The 23,154-nt window shown below is 48.9% G+C and overlaps 1 protein-coding gene across 1 annotated transcript in view; it reads left to right on the top strand.

The window, feature by feature from the left end:
- Positions 1 to 23,154, top strand: part of srrm3 (serine/arginine repetitive matrix 3) — a 74,817-nt gene that overhangs the window by 25,702 nt on the left and 25,961 nt on the right. Inside the window, exons 2-3 of the mRNA XM_068599857.1 lie at positions 11,738 to 12,087; positions 20,142 to 20,243. Of these exons, the coding sequence (XP_068455958.1) occupies positions 11,750 to 12,087; positions 20,142 to 20,243 (440 nt within the window). The 5' untranslated portion in view covers positions 11,738 to 11,749. The remainder of the gene's footprint in view (positions 1 to 11,737; positions 12,088 to 20,141; positions 20,244 to 23,154) is intronic.

Below are 23,154 nucleotides of genomic sequence, written 5' to 3'. Positions count from 1 at the left end.
TTCATGCCATGTGGACCGTTATATTTAAGATTGTTAAAACCGTGATCGTAGAATGAAATCAGTCATTGTCCGCCCCCCAAAGAACGATGTGATTCTATTAATTAAAACACAAGAAACATCCTGATGGCGATCGGGTCGTCACGCGGAGCTCCACGGCTCCAAACTGTCATTTCGCGCAGATAAATGAGGAATGCCAGATATCGTTATCTTTTCAGTTTCCATCAATCAGTTAGAAACGTTTGGGATGGAACATAAAAAAACAAGAAAAAAAAACAAACAAACTGGGTGTTAGCTGGTGGGGAACTAATAACACAATAATTTGCTTCACTCGCCTGGAGCTAAGTGACAGAGAGCCTGAGTCCCCCGTGTAATTAACCAGAGGTTTGAGCTCATGACTCATCAGCCCGCATGCTTTCTGCTCTGCATGGAGCTGTGTGGCAGCGGCGGAGGGCCGCCGGCTGCCGATGATTACCATCCAGGAATGGCGTCGCCACCGAACCTGTACTTAGAAGAAGCACCGAGCAGAACAACGCGGCTGCAAACCGCTGACACGCTTTATTCCTGTGGGAAATGAAAAGGGGCTTTGTTTGAAACTTTGAGAGAGGTTGTTGTTGTTGTGCTGTGATTCTGACATGGCACTCTTGCAACTGCAACTGTGGCTGGCCGCGCAGTTGCATTGACGAAATCGTTTGGTTTTTGGTTCCCGCCTTTTCCATACTCCAGACCAGCAGGTGGCGCAACGACCGTTTAGAGTCGACCTGCACACCGACGTTCACCGACATCTCCCTCCAGTAATTCACCTCCATCTTTGTGTCCTGATACTCCGTCAGACGGGTTTTATAAATGCTCATATTTGTGGACCTCTTCAGCCAAACGTTCTTCAACAGGATCCATTGTTCCTGTTTCTGCTGCGGCTTTTAAAAACAGCGGTATTATGCTATGAAACCGGACATGAGAGACTCAGAAAGGAAGTTGTTAGCAGACCAATCACAGCCTTGCGGGCTGCAAACGGCTTGCGTAGCTTTGACTGATAGTCCGACATTTTGGGGCGACGGACGCAAGATGGCTGACGGGACGACGCAAGGGGCCCTTGAGGGTCTTGCGTGCTATTGTCTCTGCGTAAAACCCGAGTCTAAAGGACCCTTTAACTGACAGGCATCGCCTCTGGAAGATTGGCATCGGACCACCGTGCGGTTTCTAACATTGCCGGCTATATTTGGACTCACAAAAAGTGATGCAAGTGTGGTTTGTGTTTGAGTTTTCTTGGACTCCAAGTGAACCTTAGAGAGGAACCTCGGACACCTTTTAGCCGCCCTGCATTCGGACCACAGGCTTCTCTTTGAAGCGGCAGTATCGACGCTCTCCTTCAGAAACGTCTGAGTTAGATTATCATACAAGTAAATGACCATTTCATGGAGTATTTCCAGAGTGAATAATTTATTTAAAAAAAAGTTTAACCATTCGAGGGATGATATTCCAGTATGAGGGGGAAAATATGTGCAGAGAAGATAATGAATTTGTGAGAACACGTCAGCCACAGACGACGTGCTCAGAAGAAGTGCATGCTGGTATATGCTAATGAGCTGCAAGCTGCTGCACGTTTGATGGATTCTATAATGGACGGCCGGTTTGCATGGCGAGTGCATGGGGGCGGGCTAATCTCCAGATGGCTCTTTGACATTCCCAGCTTGACACAGAGACTGTGTGTGTGTGTGTGTGTGTATGTGTGTGTGTGTTTGCACTTATCGCACTCCTCGATTGAAAGAACGTGTTTTTTTTCCTTCTTCTCCCTTCTTTGCTTTAATTCTACCGTTCAATTTATGCAAGCAGAAGTTTGACAGAAGTTTTTTTTTAGGGACATCATTTCTGGTAATTTATTGCCTCATTCCCAAAAAGCAGTAAGACTCCCGAAGTGAGTTTGAACAGAGTTTTTTTTTCGACGCCATGCAGTATTTTGCTGCAGCTGGAATTTTCTGCTTTTTTTAAGATAAACTGCATTGTTGGCGAAAAGAACATTGAAGCTTAAAGTGGTGGAACAATGGCCAAAGCAGTTGACGAAACCTGAAATGCAACTTAAGGTGGATCCGCTGAGTAAGCAAGGACTCCTGATGGAGGCGCAATGCATTAATACGTCCGACGCGGACTTCTTTTGTCACGTATTTAAGTTTAATTTCATGAGATCTGCCCTCTTTGTCCTCTGCAGGCACACAGGGTTTATTACCACTTAATCAATGTGGCTGTGAGGCAGATTTAAAGAAGGCTAAGCTGCTACAGAGAAATCATGTCAGGCTTTGATCAAACACATTCACGGTATATGATATATACAATGTGCAGCATCTGTTCATGGGGGTTTCTTAATACCCTGGTTTACTGCACTGCCTGAGCCTGTGAGAGATTGCAGTTTAAAAATAAATGACATAACAGTCATGAATCCCAAAGCTCCGTTACGACGAGCGTTTTATTCTTTTTTTTTAGCTAATTCACTGTTGCGCTTGTAATTTAATTGAGGGTTGATATCAGTTCGCTAACCTCGACCAGAAGAGGAAGAAACACAGCCCTCAAATGTATAATTATGTTATAAATATACCCGGCTTGCCAATGTTATGTTGGTTGTCCTACATTTAGGAACCAACTGCTTTAGTTCAGAGGTGGAGGCTCCACCGCTGAGGGAGTGCTGCTGCGTGCGGCCATCTTGGCTACCGTACAGCTAGCCGTACAGCTAGCCGTGGACAGTCAGTAAATGGTAAATGCCCGCCTGCTTTTCTGCTTTTTCCTGCTTTTCCCGTGTCGTGTCACAGGTGGCGCCTTTGGGGTCGTTCAGGGCGATCATGGCAAACCGAAGTAGCGTAAATGCCAAACGAAAAAAAAAGTGCCTTTTGGGTCCAATTTTCATATATATATATATATATATATATATATATATATATATAGATAGATAGATATTTATATCAATATAGATATATATAGACCGTAAAAGTGGGGTTGCAAGCCGCCTCCCGCTGTAGCCAGCTAGTGCTGCTGCTAGCTCTCTGCTAGCACTGCTGCTCGCTGTCCACTAGCACTGCTGTTAGCTCTCCGCTAGCTCCCTGCTAGCTCCCCGACAACCAACGAAGTTAGCGGGACCGGCCCCGTTTCGACGCCCGACGCGGGCAGTAGCAGCTGCAGCAGCGGGGAGCTAGCAGCAGCGCTAGCTCGCTACAGCAGGGAGCTAGCAGCAGCGCTACCGACGGTAGGAGCGGCTTGTAACCCGACTTTTTTACGGAATACATTTTTCTAACAAATCTGGCACTTTTCACTGCAAAATGACCCCATGTCGGTTTCAAATTGTAAATAATAATCATTATACATTATTTTCCACAAATGCCTCCGATTTCCAACATGCGGACGAGATTAGAGAGATAATAAAAAAAAGATTCTGAGTCGCTAATCCCCCGGGATTCTCTCGGCGTGCTGTGCTGTGTCCTGCTGCTCAGACCTCTCCCCCGCCGGTGACCCCGCTAATCGCATCAGCGGCGGTCCTGTGCTAATCATTCCTCCCCCACCCGAGTGTGCGCACCGCCAATGCAGTCGTGCCACCAGCCGGCCGGAGCGGACGCAAACCTGCCGAGCAGCCGTGGAGGGATTTAAAAATGTGATAAATAAATACATAAAAAAGCTCAGGAGCAAAGCGGGGCAAAACTATTCAAAGCCCTGAAGGTCCATTGTGTCTACCTCCGGATTGTCGACCCGCGGCCCGATCGTTCGGCAGGATGAGCGCGGCTGTCAGCCGGTCGACAGCGCCTCTCCTTCCTCTCTGCGTTATCCCGACTGTGAGGGAAATGGGACGGGGACGGGTTATTTCCGTCACACTCGGTTCTCCGAGGTTGCCAGCGATGTTTTTGTCTCCAACCGAAGGCCACATATTTTTTTTTGCAGCCGCCTCCCGGCCTCTCACTGCGTGCCGCCCTCGTGCCGCTCATCAGTATGGCGGTCGATACTCGTTCCCGTCCCGTTGCAGAAAGTGGCTCTTATAGTAGCTGTAGTCTTTTGCAGAGCTCTGCGTTTTTTAGCCCTTCGGCGCAGCAGCAGATCCGCTATAGGCTCCCTCTGCTTCAGCTCTCTCTTTCCCCCGGTAGAGTAGACATCTCGTATTTCACGGCGTGCTGCAGCAGCTCCCAATGCACCAACGGAGAAGTAAGTGAAGGACTTTACAGAAACCCCCGCATGCCTATTAAAGATGAAATGAGAAATTACTTTTAAAGCCTTTTAGATCTCATCCCTGCACCTATATCACAATACATGCACACAAAAAAATCCTCTTTTCTTCATGTACAACACAATTTTAGGTGCGCTGACGTCAGCTTGAGCCAACTTACCTCTCGTGATCACATAGTTTGTTAATTGAAAGAAGAGCAAGAAACGTCTCAATGGAAATTATGTTCTCGCCCTCCTTTGATTTTGATTGACAGATCGTTCAATAGCTTGCCAAGTCATTTTTTTTTAAAGTGCATGTCTTTTTCCCAAACTGTTACCTTTGTGTGTGACAAACCATCTGGTGGTTCAGGTTAAACACCAACCAATAATAGCCAATACCATGGCATCCGTCCTCACCGCCGTATCGCGCTACATTTCTTAACCCCGCCCCATTTTGGAGCGACCCAATCAAACGCGAAGGATTCGAATCCCTCTTGCGACACGCCGCCGCCTAAATATTCAATTTTTCCGGGGAATCGGTCACAGCAGCGAAGCTCAAGACGCTCTAACTTCTGTTCCCGGGACTTTAAAATCGGCATAAATTTACCAAATCTGAGCAGCTGTTGTGTGAAAAAGCGTGCCAGAATCTCAGCTGAACTCTCCCTCTCTTGTATTATTTAGCACGATCTCGCTGAATCGCACGAGCGGCCGAGCTTTCGGTAAACAGCAGCTGAAAAAGAAATGACATGCGTCAAAACTTCTGATCCCCCTTTTAAACATTCAAGCAAGGCCGCGGTGCGCCTCCCTGCTTCCCCATTACCATTCCTCCTCACACCTCCTCCGCACGGTTTTGTATGCACATAAAAACCAGAAAAAAAGAGAAAAAGAAAGTTGCTTGTTTCCCAACAGCGATCCAACGTGCCTCGAATGAAGACGCAGCTGACCTTGGGAGAGCTAAACGCATCCTCTGGGTTGCCAAAGTGCTGGAAAACAAAACACAAGCTTCCAGCCGAGGGGCAGATTATTTATTTTTTTGGGGGGCGTGATGGAAAGAGAGAGATCGCAGATAGAGGGAGAAAGTCTCGCAATTATATTCAAATCACCTTTGGCTCTGATTTTGTTTTTGCTGTTGTTTTCTGAGAGACAGCCTCCCTGGATGTTTTTCCCCCGGCTTCCCTCTGACAGCCGGGGTCACGCCCCCTGTTACTGCTACCCTGCAATCACGGTGGAGGGCACGCCGCCGCCGCCCGAGATCCAATCATCGGAGTCTTTGTGCACGACACAGAGTGACCTTAGCGAGAGGAGGGGAGGGGCTCCACCTCCAGGTTCTTCTGAAAGTCCAAATGAATGCGAGCGTGTTGCTGCCCGCGAGTTGTTTCACTCTAATTGCAACGACACGCGCCATCAACCCGTCAATAGCTTTTAATCAGGCGGCACTGTGAGAGGAGCCGGATGTGAGACGATGGAACAACAATTATTCCTGTTATGACACGAGAACGCTGCAGCGGCCAGGAGTACAACGAGAGTACAACGAGAGTACAACGAGAGTACAACGAGAGTACAACGGGAGTACAACAGGAGTACAACGAGAGTACAACGAGAGTACAACTAGAGTACAACGAGAGTACAACAGGAGTACAACGAGAGTACAACAAGAGTACAACGAGAGTACAACGAGAGTACAACTAGAGTACAACGAGAGTACAACAGGAGTACAACGAGAGTACAACAAGAGTACAACAAGAATACAACGAGAGTACAACAAGAGTACAACGAGAGTACAACGAGAGTACAACAAGAGTACAACGAGAGTACAACGAGAGTACAACGAGAGTACAACGGGAGTACAACGAGAGTACAACGAGAGTACAAGGAGAGTACAACATGAGTACAACGAGAGTACAACGGGAGTACAGTACAGCAGGAGTACAATAGGAGTACAATAGGAGTACAACAGGATCACAACAGGAGTACAACAGTAGAGTACAGCAGTAGTACAGCAGTAATACAGTAATACATCAGTAGTACAGTAGTAGTACAGCAGTAATACAGTAATACATCAGTAGTACAGCAGCAGTAGTACAGCAGTAGTACAACAGTAGTACAGTAGTACAGCAGTAGTACAGTAGTACAGCAGTAGTACAGCAGTAGTACAGCAGTAGTACAGTAGTACAGCAGTAGTACAGCAGTAGTACAGTAGTACAGCAGCAGTAGTACAACAGTAGTACAGTAGTACAGCAGTAGTACAGTAGTACAGCAGTAGTACAGCAGTAGTACAGTAGTACAGCAGCAGTAGTACAGTAATACAGCAGTAGTACAGCAGTAGTACAGTAGTACAGCAGTAGTACAGCAGTAGTACAGCAGTAGTACAGCAGTAGTACATCAGTAGTACAGTAGTACAGCAGTAGTACAGCAGTAGTACATCAGTAGTACAGCAGTAGTACAGCAGTAGTACAGTAGTACAGCAGTAGTACAGCAGTAGTACAGCAGTAGTACAGTAATACAGCAGTAGTACAGTAGTACAGCAGCAGTAGTACAGTAATACAGCAGTAGTACAGCAGTAGTACAGTAGTACAGCAGTAGTACAGCAGTAGTACAGTAGTACAGCAGTAGTACAGTAGTACATCAGTAGTACAGTAGTACAGCATTTGTTCCTCCAGTATGGTTGTCGTGTGTTGATGAAGCTCAGATTAATATTGTTAAATAATGACTGAAAGAGTCTTTTGACGGCGATGCTGAGTAGACGGCATTGCAGCCGATGGGCAACACGTAATGCATCATGTGCTGCTCCTTCTGATTTTATACAAAATAAATCCACTAGATGCATGTCTACAGGTAGTCAAAACAAGAGAAACTACAAAGTAATAAATGATTTAAGTTGAGATTTAGTGCATTTGTTCGTCTCTGATCTCTTTTTTTCTGGGGGAGATCAATACGAGTCGACCTGCATGAATAGAAGGAGGAAGTAACCACATGAGCGGCTGCCTGGCATCAATCTGTCACTTGAACACAATCTAATCTCTTTCCTGCAGTCAAGTGCAGACTGCAGTCATCCACAACCTTCATAATTATAACAGAGACGTGCTGCAGAATGGAAACGTAACGTACACAATCTGTTGACGCTCGTCTCGTATCTGCAGTATTTACATGAGGACTAAATGTACAGATGGCCGCGCATATGTTCTGTGCTGAAACCGTCCTGCTGTGCCATGAAAAACTGCACAATAATCATATATTCAGATACGGAAAACATGCTGCAAATAGAAAGAGGTGCACGCTTTCTACCGGCTCAGGTGGAGCTGATGAACAACTAATATCACCGACCGCCTCTCTGGCCAATCACAGCGCAGCGTTACACTTTAACCTGGAGGTTTAATCTTTTTGACTTTTGAACCTGTTGTTGCTGCTGAATCAGTTTGACGCCATGGACATGTCCTTCAAACACATTTTGTTCTCAGATTCTGCTGCTTTCTGAAATTTATGTTCCAAAAAACCAGCTCATATTTCTTCAGGAAGTGCAGTTTGTGACCGTGTGGACTCCATCGTAGCAGTGGGGGCGGGGCTTATCGATGGATCAGTTGGCAATGATTGTAATGACGTTTATAGTTGTTTTTTTTAGATGTATATGTTCCATCTAGTAATCGGTTTATAGACAGAAAAGCTTTCACATCTGACCCTCACGTTTATATTTATACTGCAATCAAATGAAAATCTGCAACATAAAATCCATCCCCTTCTGTCGTATCATTATTATAATATACTCCGAGTATCAGAAGGTCGGTGGCGTTGTTATGAACATTGACACAATGATCCAAATAAAATGTATTGCAGCGATGGGACGTAATGCTGAATACATCACGTCTTCACAAACACAAACTCATTGATCGCCCTCCTGCTCGGGGAGCTGCTGAGGTCAATTCCTTTGTGTGAATTAGCTTCTAATGGCAGGCTGTTAACTGTTAATCCATCACATATCCCTGGATTGCAGCTGCAGAGTGGCTCAAACAATGTCATTTACACCTTATTTATAAAAGACACAATCCTCCACGGGGGGGGAAAAAAAGGAGGAAATAATAAAATCACCATAATTACACCGTGGCTGTCGTCCAGGCCTATCTAATGTCTCATTAGCCTAATGCTACATTAGATTCCTAATGAGACAAAGAGTTTTTTTTTCCCACAGTGTGGCCGTGAATGTTGTGCCTATTAATTGAGCTTTAAGTGTGCGATCCATCCCCCCGTAGAGCCGATGAGTCCGCCCTGCGTTGAGAGAGCACGATGCTCGACCAGAAATCGCAGCAACCCGTCAGCGTTTAGCGACGGCCGGCGTCGATCTTTCCTCCGCCACGGGCCCGATTTTAGTTGCGCGAGGTTCGACGCAAGCGGAGGGTCACGGCCGGGTGTGGAGGGACAAGACAGGAGGCAGGTTTGCAGGAAAATAAAAGAAAAGCACTTTACTTTACAAAAAAAGGCAGAAGCAAAACAGCAGGAGCTCTCGACCAGAAAAGTGAAGTATATATAAGAAAAAGGGAAGTATATATAAGAGAGGGGAAACACAGGTGTACACCATAAACCATTCAATACAATTTATTTTGTACAGCCAAAAATCACAAATGCAAGATTATCCTCGGAGGGCTTTACAGTCTGTACACATGACATCCTGGCCCAGGACCTCACATGGGATCAGGAAAAACTCCCCAAATACAGACAGTAAATCAGGGGACACATGGGCGTGGCTGAGGGCAGGTGAAGGGAATGAACCAATCAGGAGACACACAAGCACAATCAGGGACAAGGCACACAGGGACACGGAGGAAACGAGACACAAACTGCAAAATAAAACAGGAAGGCGGGTCCTCCACATCAGAGGCCACCAATCAGGGTCAAAGAACCGGCGCTTCCTTCACCTGATGGTGGAGGAGGAGGCGAGCCTAATGTCTCTTTTATTTCAGCGCCATACCAGCGCCGCCTCTCTAAAAAAACACAATGTGGAGCGATCAAGTGCGCATTATCTCCCGGTGGTTTGAACACTGCGCGGCTCTGCACAGCGTCACTTAGCATAATGACTCATTACGAGCCGCGTTTGGAGGGAAGCGACGGCCTCGCACGCCCTCGCAATCACGACGGAGGAGAGGCTGGCGCCGCCATTATTACTGTACAGCTGCAGATAACCTTCCGTCCCCGCAGAGGACTCGCGCACAATTAATTGTGCGCTCCGCCGCCTTATCAGCGCGCTGACAAGTCTCCCTTTCTGCTCGGGGTTTTTTTTTTTTTTTTTCTTCCTTCTTCTATTTTTCATTACTCAATTAAACGATTGAGATGTCTTAACTTGAAAGGGAACAGATTTTGCCGCCCCTCCTCCCCCTCACACACCCTCACACACACACACACACACACACACACACACACACACCACTCTTGGGAACAAAAGGAGTGACTGCAGAATGATGCATTAGTGTAATGAGATGGCTTGATATTTACAGCGCGGTTTAACATGGACGCGACGTTTGGCCCTCGGCTTTTGACTCCCACATCTGGCTTTCATTTGAGACGGGACGGGAGGGTCCTCCCCCTCCCCCTCCCTCGCAGATTTTTCAGATGATATCTTCACTTTAATTAATCTCCCTACGGCTGAAACAGCTTCTGGTGTGCTGGCGGTCGCATGTGGAGACACTCGTGCGTCCCCCTGGATGGATGATCCAGACCTGAGCAGTCCAGCTGTTTTGATTAAAACAGGAAAGTCAGGAAGCGTTGCCTCTATTCTCACATTACAATTAGCAGAAAACAAGCTAATTGAGGGCCTTCTCCGTCGGTTCGGGCCCTCGGAGCTATGGAATATCCTGCAGGCGTGTTGTCCGTGTTTGAGCGTGTGCAGATGAGACACGGCCGCCTCAGAATATCAAGTGCTGATTTACTGTAATAGATTCAGCGCCGGTGCCTCCTGCTGTCCCGCCACCTGTTCCTCCGTCAGCCCTCGATAGCTCCAGAGTCGTTTTCTGTTTTTTGTTTTTTTATCTGTTTACCAGCGCGCGCCGCTCTTCAAAAAACAAGCGCTTCAACCATCAACTAGTCCCAAAAAAACTCTCCCAGAAGCCAGAAGACGGAGCCGCCGGTCTGCGCGGCGGTGAGGCCGGAGCGAGACGCGACCGTGCATCCGCAGGTCCGTCCGTCCGGCCTCCGAGTCACACCGCCTCCGTTTCCTGTGACAGTGATGAAGTGCCTCAGCCGGGGCCCTTCTTCTTCTTCTTCTTCTTCTTTTTTTTTTTTGCCTCCTCGGTGAAAAATGAAGCCATTAGTCGCGAGCGGAGAGAGGGCCGAGCGGCCTCGTGGGTACGCCGAGGCCTTCTTCTCCTCGCGCATGTTCTACAGTGGCCCTAACAGGACAATCCATCTTAATCAGTCCGTGCAGCACTTGTACAGGACAACTTTCTTTTTCTTTTTTTGTCACCAAAATGACAACCTCATCCTTTTTTCAGCGCAGCAGCCAGAAAACAGAAAAGGTCGAACGAGTTGAAACCAAAGAACGCATTCAGCGTTGATGCAGGAGTTGCATCAATACTTTCCACTTTCCGCCCTGTCACCTGTTCTCTCGCGGCAGAGTTCTTCCAGTGTCCTTAAGCTGCTTCATGTCCTCCGCTCTTCTCATCCTCCTTCTCTCCTCCCCTCTAACCTTCGTACTGCACCGGGCTGTCGAGTCATGAAGACGAAGCCGCTGCCGCTGCATGTCTACGTGAAAGTGCGTCATGTGCAGTATGTTGACGCTCAGGCTGCAGCCCGCCCAGAGGCATCACATCACATCCCACCTTCCAGCGTTGGCGTCTTCCTCTTCATCTCCATACGTGTGCATGTACGGATGCGTCTCCTCCTCCAGACGCCACAAGTGTCCTGTTTGTTTTTTCTTCCAGGTTCATCTAATAGTTGAATCAATTTGCACATTCGTTTGTTATGCTGACGGGTTAGACGGGCTTTTAACTCCTTAAAGCAAATTGTGGCGACTGTGGCTCAGTGGTTAGCATGCTAGTCTTTCAATCAGAGTCTCGGTGGTTTGAGCCCCGGCTCCGCTAGTCCCTGTTGTTGTGTCCTTGAGCAAGACACTCAACCCTGAATGGCTCCTCGTTGCTGTGTCTAGTCGCTTCAGCTAAATGTAATGTAACTTCCAATTCATGACGCATGCGGCAAATATAGAAATATATATATTTTGGGTTCATATTTTCACTTTTTTTAATGCTAAAAAGGAGTGAAACAGATGTCATGTTCTCAAAATGGTTTCCAATGGTAGAACTGAGCAAAGCGTGCAGCTTTGTGGTTCCAGAGGTTCAGGGCCCGTAAAGCGGCCTTCAGGGGGTCTTCAAAGGGAAGAGGGTCTTAATTTGAAACCATATTTTATTGGATGTGTGCCATGTGACTCTCGGCACCATTACCGGCGCATATGACTCACTAATGCATTGGAAATCCTCCCAGATGAGAGTTCTTGGAAAGATTAGACTCTGACATATTAACATGAAAGTGCCGTAATCCGGTCTCGCGCTCGTGTGACCGTTCCTCTCCGTCTTTCTCTCCTCAGAAATCCGTCACCATGTACGATGCGGCGAGGGTGCCGTCTCCTAAGGACGGCGCCAACGGGATGGCCCAGCCCGCCGTCCCCGGACCGGGAGCGGGAGCGGGAGCGGGAACGGCGGCCGCGGGATCGGGCGGCGCGACGCCGACCGCGCTGCTACGAGCCAAGACCGAGGACGGGCAGCCGGCTGCCGCTGCCGCGGAGGAAGAGGAGGAGGAGGAGGAGGAAGAGGATAGGGAGCCCAAAGAAGAGCCGGTCCTGCTGAAAAAGCCGCACAGGGAGATTCTGGACCACGAGAGGAAGAGGAGGGTGGAGCTGAAATGTATGGAGCTCCAGGAGATGATGGAGGAGCAGGGGTGAGTACGGGAACACCAACGCCTCTGTGTCTGTATTCATGATGAAGATGTGACTAATGAGGATGAGGACGAGCGTCCTCGTTTGTTTCCCTGTCGGGTGCGTACATTTTAAATAGCTCCGCCCTCACGGTGTCATCTTCAGCATCTTTTCAGCTCTAAAATAAAACACGGCGGAGCGTTCAGCAGCTGAAGAGTCAGCTCTGGAGTCAAGGACCGCTCACACCAGACCTTCCTTCACTGTCTGTGTCGCAGCACAGCGCTGATGCCGTATTTTAAGTCCCAGCATGCCCCATTCAGACAGTCTTGTGGGATAAAATCTGTATTTTTTTTTCCATTTTTGAACCGAACGACAGTTTTTTGACTGAAACTCCTTCCTAACAGGCCGAGACTTTGTTTTATTGTGGTTTTTATTACAGGTTCTGATTCTTTAGGTCCTAATCTTTCCAAAAATGTGTCTTATTGACGCTCCAGGAGGCATTTTTGGGGAATCTGGCTCATATCATGCTGGATGTTCATGATCAAAATATCTTTTAAAAGTGATTTTTTTTACAGATACACATTTTTTTCCCAAGACTATGCTGAACAAATACATACAATAAACACAAGTATTGTAATTTGGGGTTCCTACAGTGACTCAAACACAGGGGAAAGGAGCTCTAGAGACAAAATTGGTTCCACTTTTTTCAACGGGTTAATAAATTTTCATGAATCCGACCTGGAACACTTGCACTGAGCCTCACAGAGAAAGAGATTTATTATAAAAATATAAAAATTGTCTCGCATGAAGCCCAATATGTCTTGAGCACAAAACCCAACCAAGCGAGTAAGCATTGCGGTCGCGTTGGGGATTTGATGTCAAGTGACTTTAGCGTTTCCAGTGGAAACAGCGGTTGTTTATCTCTTCCTTACAGTCGGGTTATTGGGGTGCGAGCCATGAAGAGCTTCCTCCAGCGCAGTCGAGCGCTTGACACTGACAGCTATTTACCTGTAGGTGAGCTGAGCTCACACGCAAACATTACATTAAAATGTGTAACCTGCCAAAAGTTATTTAAATCCCAATATTGGGACGAAGAAGAAGAAGGAAACAAGCCTCCAGAGGAGTGTAGTCGACATGGAGGGCTGTGTTTTCATCAGGAAGCGGTGCTCAGCAGTTGGGTTTTGTTGCTCCGGCCATTTTTAGCAGCAACATATTAAAGTGAGATGGAATCAGGATGAATCCATTGTCAGTATATATATTACATTCCCTTTGTGTGATACTTGCATGATGATACCTTTGTGGTGGAAACACATTTTGCCACAAATCAAACCGACGCCGTCAGGTGACGGGGGATGCTGGGTCGGAGGCAGCGGCCTCCTGGAGTGAGAAGCCGGTCCGGATTATGTGAAGGACTCTACAGGGAGCGTTTTGGCAGAGAGCTGGCGCTTCCTGCTTGGCCAGCTGCCCCGATTCACATGATTACCAATGTTCACAATCAGCAAGCCCGTGAAGGAGCGCGTCCTCGTCCTCGTCTCTGTTCTAGTGGCTCCAGCTGTACAACCGCAGACTCTTCACGAGAAGCGAACGCAGTCGTTGGTTTGCAGACGACGGGGCTCGAGGCCGTCGCCATCTTGGTTATTTGCAACCAGAAGTGACACGAGAGGGTGGAGCTAATGGACAATGATTTCATGCAACCAGAAAGCAGACTGCGAAATGTTTAAAGCTCTCTGACGACAACATGGACAACCCCCAGACCGTCAACGTCGCGGTAGCAAACAGATACCCGCGGCCTAAAGTGATATTAATTTACAAAATGAACATCCTGATTGAAAGTAGAGATTAAGAGATTACATGTATGTTTACAATGTTTACTGAACGAGGGTTATTTCCTCATAGACTTTTGTACAATCAGACTTATTTTTCCACCCAGAGGCGTCGCCCCCTGATGGCCACGAGAGAGAATGCAACTTTAAGGCTCTCCTGCATTGGCTTCACTTTTCAGACCCGTCGTGTGCCGCCTGGTTTCTAACATGCACTGCAAAAATTCAGCTTCCAAAAACAAGAAAAAAAAGTAATAAAATTAGGGAAATATTACTTAAATTAAGACAAATCATCTGCCAACAGAACAAGAAAATCTGACTTGCCAAGACTTCTTGAAACAAGTGAAATGCTCTAAAATAAAAACTGCCTGATAAGAAATATCTTGTCAATCAAAAAACATGCGTATAATGCCTTGATTTAAGATATTTCATCTTAAATTTTTGCAGTGTGAAGACACAAAGAGATTCATACGTCAGACATTTCTGCTGTGCTATCTTATCTTCACCTCACAGACGCAACAATCCTCTGCTGCGAAGTTGCTGCATGCTTGCAGCCGGCTCTTGAACTTCAGCCATAATGTCCTCATCCTCCAAGTAGTGATTATTAGTGAGGATGCCATTAAAGACACGGGCCTAACCCAGCGTAGCCTGTTAGCGTCATTAGCATGATGTGTGTGTCCTCCAGTACAACATTTAGGATGAGCTCAGTGTGTGCTAACGCCGAGGGCCACGAAAACCGTAGTGACTGTAGTTGGCTCTAATCCACAATCTGAAGGCACACACACACACACACACAAACACACACACACACACTGCTTCAATAACCACAGCTCCCAGGCAAATTCCAGGCGAGCTGAGTCTGTAATTAATGACGAGCTCTGTGATCCCGCGTCGGTACGGAGAGAATTCACTTTCCCGGTAATACCTCGTGACATTTTATCCACATCACATTTGTCATTCGTAGAAAGCCGGATAATCCTTCATGTGTGAGGGGAGCGCGATTTAATTGAATGCAGGGCAAGCCAATTAGTGAGCTTTTTCATTTGCGGGGGGTCAAGGCCAGACACGAGAGGCGGCGGGCTCACACTGGAACGCCAGGACGCGGGACAAATGTTCCTGTTTCCATCCTCCCTTTGACTGCAGGCGTGAATGGAATAAAAATGCACCTTTAAGAAGGTGGAGCTGGATTAGACTTTGCTTCCCCTAATTCCTCCACCCGTCCCTCCTTCCCTGAGCGTGACTGCGCTCCACAAAGGAAAAGAAAGGATGGAGGGGAGTGAACTGCGGCCGTCTGTCAAAGTCCGGTCATCGTGGGCGAACTCCGGGTTTGGCGAGCGGTGTGAAAGCGTCGCGGTGCCTTGTGCAGCAGCGTAGCAGCGGCAGGCGGCGGCTTGGCGAATGATGAGAAAAAACATGGAGGAGAGCAGTCACCCGGCGCTGACCGGCCCCCACGCGCCGCGGCGGGCGGGCGACCACTCAGCCCGCCAGCGTTTAAAAAGCTCTGGACGGACTTGAGTCGTCTCGTTAAGCTGCAATAAAAGGAGACTCTCGTTTGCCAGCTTGGACTCCCCCCCCCTGCCGCCGCTGCTGCCTCTCCAATTTCTAATGTTCCTCTTTAAATGAGAGCACGCGAGTGCAGGATTAAGGGATAGAGCGGGGGATGAAACGCTGGGACGCTGAGAGCAATGCCAGGCATTATACACAATTAAAATGGCGGCTGGGGGGTCTGGTTTTTTCCGTTTGGCTCAGACCGGACGTCACCCACGCGGCTGAGGCCACGAGGCAGGTTGCAAGCTCCTCCTCCAACCCTGACAGCATGGCGGACCCTCCCCCATCCTCCCTTTACCCAAAGAAACCTCACCCCCACCCCAAACAGTGTCCTTCTCCAGAGATACGGTGTGATGGAGAGTCTGCCATGAGCGACGGCCTCGCCGCGGGAGCCAATTAGACGGGCGCAGCAATTAAAGCGAGCTGTTCGTTTTGCGATCCGAGGCCGGGCGACGCCCCCCCGAGTCGTCTGAGTGCTCCGCCGCTGCGGGGAGCGTTGCCCTTTTATGTATATTAGATGTGCGTTCAGGTCCGGTATACATGTGATCAGTTGGAGTGGCTCTCGGCGGAGACGGTACGGCATGAAACGGCCTCCTGCCGAACGTCTCAGCTAATGCTCGGTGACCGTCAGCGAGGTTTGGCTGCGATACGGCGGCACAGTCCACACGCGGCTCGAGGGCCACTTTGCATGCGAGGGTCCGCGTTCTTCTTCAGTGGTGTTTCTACCTCACTGACTCGGGCGTGAGGACGCTGCACGATTTGAACCCCCGTGGTGTCGGGAGACATTTTCCAGCTCTCTAATGAGCTCTCTTCACAGGGCCTCACTCGCTCTAATCGGCAGACCTCCCTTTAAACACACACACACACACATCCGCGCAACGCTCACACACACACATCAAAGAGGCAAGTGTGTGCTAGGTCTTTTTATTGCATGAAAGTGTGTGTTATTTTGACTGCAGGTAGTTAGACGAGTCTTAAAGATGTTTTGAGACTCCCGCTTTGACGTTTTGGTTCTACCCTTTCTGGATTTTGTCTGTTGCCATCTTGTTTTTTTCATTTTGCAACCAGACGTGACACGAGAGGGCGGAACGAAGGGCAACGGAAGGATAAAGAAGACAATTTTAGGCAACCAGCCACTGCAGTGAAAACAGAAGAAAATGGTGACAACTCCCATGCCGCTAGAGACCTGTCCGTCACATGGAAGCCCCGCCCTAAAGCGCCCCCTGCTTTATTGTCTATTCTACTCTAAATAATTTACAATCATGCTGTATTGAAGAAGACTTGAAGCAAGCAGTTGAGACCATAAACTCATGCTTACAATGTTTACTGAGGGAATAAATCCAGTGAGAAGCAGTAGAGTCAGTTTCTGATAGACTTCTATACAACCAGAGGACATTAACAATAATGCAAGTTTAAGGCACCAAGGGTAAGAGCTTATTTAAATACGAGGCAGAAGCATGAGACGTGCATGTCTGAATTACAAGATGTTGCACATCGATGCATTTCTGAATTTTAGTTTTCACACGTGCACACCAGCAAGTTAACGTCAAGCAGTCCACAGTCAATTGAGACGGCAAGAAATAGGAGGTTTTAATGAAGTCGTCAGCAGCTAAATTGCTGCATTTCGGCCCCGACTGCTGTGGAATTGCTTTAATAACATCTGCAGTGACACTTTCTGAATCGCAGGAGACGTGCGTAGCCCGGATCGTATTAAGAGAGCGTCTCTCAGAGCCTCTGCGGCCGGAGCGAAGGACTATCTCCACTGCGACGGAGGTTTTCCTGCGAGCCAAAGCCTGCGGCATAAGGCGATAAGCCCGTGTCCTATAAGACCGAAAATTGGAGGGAGAGCATCTCGGGGAGAATGACCCATTTCATACATTGTCACCCAGAAGGGGAGGGGGAGGTCCAGAGCCAATATAGTAGATACTCGCTGGACAATAGAGCTATAAACCCTGTTGTTAGTGAAGATGAGCAATCAGAGAGAGAGGCAGTGGCAGAGCATTGATCTGCTTATGTGGGGGAGGTGGAGGAGGCAGCTTTATGTAGTGAGAGAAGCCGTCCTCTCTTCTGTCTGCTCTGTCTCGTACCTGTTATCTAACCGGACAATCTACGACCGGAGAGAGCATCAATTGGAAATCCTCTCCTCTTCTCCTCACCGTGGATCAGTGGGTCGTTTTAATTCCAACCCTTGAAATAGCGGCGCGTGGGTGTTTTCGGGCCTCGCCTCCCCGCGTTCCCGGCGCCATTCAATCTCTCTAACTACATCGGCGTCGCTTCGCGGGAGGGATTGATGGCGCCGGAGCTTCACGGGCGCGCGGCAGCGCCTGAGGACGACTTGTAGGGAAGGAAAAAAAAACAAAAAAACGGGTTTTCTTCTCAGACATCAAGCGCAAGAAACATCGCTGGCAGTCAGAGGGAGGACAAGAAAAAAAACCATGCGGCGCCCCCACGCCCGCATCAAATCGATGACCATCAGCGTCAGCATGGGCTCTGGGCCACGGCTATTCATTTTCCTGGATCAGGAGCTAATGGAGGCGGGGTGGGGGTGCTCGGAGCTGTCTAATTACTCCAATCAAGTTCTTTAATCGGCGTGATTTGTCATGACCGGGATGGCGGGGAGCCCCTCGCTCTGATCGATGTCCTCCCCCGTCTGTCTCCCCCCCCGCTCCAATCACTGGCACTTTGCATGCTGCAGGCGGCGGTCCGGGCTAAATTGGCTTTCATTTGGGCTCCGCTTGGCTAACTCTGAGCATCCCACCTCTATGACACAAATGAAAACATCCAATGTGTTATTTTCCTCCTCTCCCCCCCTCCATTTATATTCAGTGTCGCCTCACCTTGCTGGGCGTGACCGCTGCAAGGTGTCGCGGCACAAGCAGATGGTGCGTTAGGCATTGAGGCCGCTACCGTTAGCGAGAAGTGCTAATGAAATGTGCAGAGGTGTTGTTTCAGTGGCCACAATAGCCGCTAACAAACACCCAGTATGAGGCCCTTTACAGATTGATTACACTTTGCTTCAATGCAACTCAAATGTTTGTCTCAGACTTCTTTTGTCCATATATATATATATATATATACATACATATGTTTAATCTCTGCAGGATTGCCCGCTCTCTTTTGTTGCAGCAGCCGCACTGCTAGGCCTGCACTCTCCGCCCTCTGTTAGCGTGCTCCACCGGTCAAAAAGAAACAAGACTTTGCTGCGCTCCATGCCGCGAAAGCTGTGTGCAAGCTCAGGATGAAGGAAAATGAGAGCGAGGTGGAGGAAGAGGAGGAGGAAATTCAGTATGCCATGTGTCAACAGAAGCTTTAGCCCCCTAATTTTCTTGCTTTAGCTGGAGTGTCAATAGAGATAACTGCAGCCTGCAGGCTCTAAAACCCTCATCATCATCACCACAATGTGAAGAAGGACGCCGCACGTTCAGCCGGCGTCCTCTCACCCTTCCTCCATGTGTGACAGACAGCTGAGAGCGTCCCTCTGGACTGCTGTGCAGGAAGCGGCTAACGTACGGCGACGTGCACGGAAACCCGTGAACACAGAGCGCGTGTTCGCGGCCTCCATTGTGCTGAGTCGGCGGCTGCGGGGCTGAGAGATTGCCGTCACGCCGGCTCGCTCCCTGTCCGTCGGGCCATCTTCCAGCTATTTCAGTCCCTACCGCTCTTCTCACTTCTCCTAATCTCATTCTCCACACCGCCAGCGCGCCGATAGCGCCGCACTCAGAATGCGCGGCATCGACCGCTCTATTTAATCTGAGAGCTGCGAACTCTCCTCGGACTAATGCCATTTACACGCAGAGAGGAGCCCACGGTTGATACGAGATCCAGTTCATACAGAACTGGTCCTGCCACGAGCCCTTCAGCTCGGAGGAGGAGGGCCACAGAGTGACGGACAGCTCCCCGACACGTTCACTTAGTGGAAGTGGAGCTCACATGTCCCATTTTATCACCTATTATTTCTCTCTGGCTCCTCTTCTCGCTGCATGTGTCTCCGCCTGTGCAGCTCTTTTCATCCCTTCACCACAGCAGAGTCAGAGCGTGGAGATGGATCTGAATGCAGCAGGAGTTCACCTCGCCGTCGGGCCCGCATGACACACCTGCCTCCCCCCGATGAGAGCCTGCAGAACGGCAGAGGACTTGTACTTATGACTGTGCTGGTGTCAGAGGTTGCGACCTCGTGTTATTCACGCTGGGTGATTCCTTCATTATCTCACTGCACCAAATAATACCACAACGAAATTAAAGTATCGCTCCTCTGTTGCGCCCACCGACTGACGCAACCCGTCTGAAATAGAGGAAAAAGAAAGCCGGATACACTCTCTCAATTATAAATGTACAATGCGGCTCAGACGGTAATTGCTTCCGCGCCGCGGTCGGCAGCATTCTGTCTGTCGGCTCGCTGAAAGCTCCTCTCGTCGGCCTTGCGGTAACTCGCGACTCAGCGCTTTGCTCGCAGAATAAAACATGACGTGCGGTCCGGCGCCCGGGCGGAAGGAAGCCGCCGGCGGGGTCGCGAGAGACCGACAGACGAGTCATCAGAATATACGCTGCGTGTGCATCACGCTGCGCAGTGTCACTTCTGGTACGGATGACGGCGCTCGCCGTTCGGACTCCGTGCGATGACACGGGCGTCCTCAAAGCTGCAGATTTAGTGATGAATCTGCAGCGCGATTGCCTCCACTAACCGCTGTGTCTTTGTGTTCCATCCGCAGGTACACGGAGGAGGAGATCCGACAGAAAGTGAGCACCTTCAGGCAAATGTTGATGGACAAGGAGGGCGTCATCACCAGAGAGGGCCCGCACACACAGCCAGTGTAAGTTACTGTGCAGCAGCTGATGACCTGATATGTGTTTCAGCCTCAAATCTGTAGTGGAGGCAGAACAGGAGGTGAGGATACGATAGCAGTCAGGGACACACCTGAGTCGTATTGCATGATTTGGCTTCAGAAGACGAAGGTTGCCGCATGCAGCGGCGGGAGCGAGGCCCAGAGGAACGTGCAGTGTGTTTGAAGTGTCGAGCTTCGTGAGGATCACAAAGTAAAAATAACTCGCAACATCAGTCAAGCTTTATGCGGCGCGGCACGCGTGATACAACCATCTACCGGTCCGTGTGGGTTAGCGTGTCGCCGGTGGCTTTGCATTCCCTCACATCTCCATCAAGGTACAGACGAGAAAGAGCCAAGAAGATGACGACGGGTTACAACGGGCGCCTAAAGGGCCATTTGGGTCGTTGATGGACAGAATAGATACCTGAGGAGTGCATGATGCTGATTGGTTGTGCATGACGTCTGTGTATTTTGTTCGAGTCAATCAGGTGACAGGTAAGTGTCAGGTCGTTAATCACTTACTGTGAACGGATCCTAATGAAAGCGAACATCCGTAAACATCACACACAACACCGCGATGAGAAGGTGATGAGAAAGCGCCCGCCGGGCTGACGACGTCTTCAGGCGGTTCGGTCCGTAATTACAAAAGTGCGATACGTTTTAATTTGAATCCTCTGCTTTTTTGGACTGATACTGCCTGCCCGAATGCACGGGGGGGTTGATGGTTAAACCCCGATGCTTTGAAAATAATCAGCAGCATTTTAAAGTCTATTCCAAACTCCGCTGGAAGCCGCCGAGGCGAAGATTGGCACGATAATTGTCAATTTGTTTAAGCCGCGCGCCGGCAGCATCTTGTTTGAGAATTAAAGGAAACCGAAATGAACGACTGCGCGCGCATCCTCCGTCCAGATGACGGACAGACGCTCAGACTGAAGGCTGAATTATACTCCTGCAACTACAACTGCTGCTGGCCACGCAGTCGGATCGACGGACTCGTTTTGGTTTATAGTTCCTGTGTTTTTCATACTCCAGACCAGCAGGTGGCGCAACGACCGACACCAACGTTCAAAGATGTCTCCCTCCAGGAATTCACCTCCATCTTTGTGTCCTGATACTCCGTCAGACGGGTTTTATAAATGCTCATATTTGTGGACCTCTTCGGCCAAACGTTCTTCAACGGGATCCATTGTTTGTGTTTCTGCTGTGGCTTTTAAAAACAGCGGTATTATGCTATGAAACCGGAAATGAGAGACTCAGAAAGGACGTGGTTAGCGGACCAATCACAGTCTTGCGGGCTTGCGTTGCATTGACGGATAGTCAGAAATTTGATTTCGTGGTGACGCACGCAAACACGCAAAATGGCCACGCAAGGGCGGCCATGTGTGTCTTGCGTGCTTGCGTCTCTGCCTAAAACCTGAGTATAAATCAGCCTTGATTTATACTCGGGTTTTATGTAGATCGGCCATTTTGCGTGAGTCACCCCAAATTTCTGACTATCCGTCAAAGCAACGCAAGACCGGAAGGCTGTGATTGGTCCGCTAACCACGTCCTTTCTGAGTCTCTCATTTCCGGTTTCATAGCATAATACCGCTGTTTTTAAAAGCCACAGCAGAAACAGGAACAATGGATCCTGTTGAAGAACGTTTGGCTGACGAGGTCCACAAATATGAGCATTCATAAAACCCGTCTGACGGAGTATCAGGACACAAAGATGGAGGTGAATTCCTGGAGGGAGATATCGGTGAACGTCGGTGTGCAGGTCGACTCTTAACGGTCGTTGCGCCACCTTCTGGTCTGGAGTATGAAAAACGCAGGAACTATAAACCAAAATGAGTCCGTCAATCCGACGGCGTGGCCAGTTGCAGTTGCAGAAGTATAATTCAGCCTTGAGAGGCGCTCCATCACGCCGTGTCTGCGAGTGATGGAGGCGGCGGCGTGACCCGCCGTCTGTGAACTAATGACTGGTAATGACGCCGACGCTTCCCGTCTCGCAGACCAGTGACTAATGACCGCCCCGCCTCCTCCTCCTCTGCACCGCTTCAACCGGACCACGCTGGATCGAGGAGCGAGCCTGAGCTCAGTCATCTGCGAGTCCGGGGTAAAGTCGACGTTGAAGACGCAGAAAGACCGGGCGTTTGTTTTTTTTTTGGCTCTCGAGAGCTCCTCGCTCCTCAGTTTGGTCACTTTGGGATTTCAGTGCTCGCCTCACGAGTGCTCCAACTTTCAATCCCCAGAAAGGCCTTGATGTGGAAAATTGAAGGTTGTAATTTGCAGGGTTGTTATCCCCCTTTTCCCCCCAATCCGCCTCATACTCAACACTCCCCCAGGCCCTTACACACACACACACACACACACACACACACACACACACACACACACACACACACACACACACACACAAGCGCAATCCTTTCTGAGAGTAAACGTCCCTCTGCCCACCATTGTGACTTTGCTCCTGAAGTGCCTCCTTCCCTGAAGCATTATGGGTAACGTGTTGAATGGAGCCCTCACATAGTGTTCTCACCCCCACGCGCCTGGTTTTGAAGAGAAAACAAGTCTCTTTTAAAAAAATATAAACTTGACTATCTCCGCAACCACATTGTTTATTTATTTCATTTAAAAGTGCTGCAATCCTGTAACACTCGTGTGAATACTCATATGGTTAAAAACAAAACAAAGCAATCCATGTCCTTTTTAAAACTCATGTCTCTATCTGTAAAGTCACAAAACGGCCGTAGCTTTTTTTTTTTTTTTACTAAAACACCTTCCTAATATGTCAAAGCTTTGATTTGCAGTGATCGTTGTTGCAGATTCAGATTCCTTAAGTCCTCACCTTTCCAGAAAGGTGTGTGATTAGTGTGTGGGATGTTGTTAAGGCCCTGAACCGCGGAGTCGGAAA

The sequence above is a fragment of the Clinocottus analis genome, unplaced genomic scaffold, assembly GCF_023055335.1.
Source record: "Clinocottus analis isolate CAN_PGR_092001 unplaced genomic scaffold, fCliAna1.0.p SCAF_5, whole genome shotgun sequence".
NCBI lineage: Eukaryota > Metazoa > Chordata > Actinopteri > Perciformes > Cottidae > Clinocottus > Clinocottus analis.
Note: the sequence above shows the minus strand (reverse complement) of the source record. Positions and strands in the feature narration are given on the sequence as shown.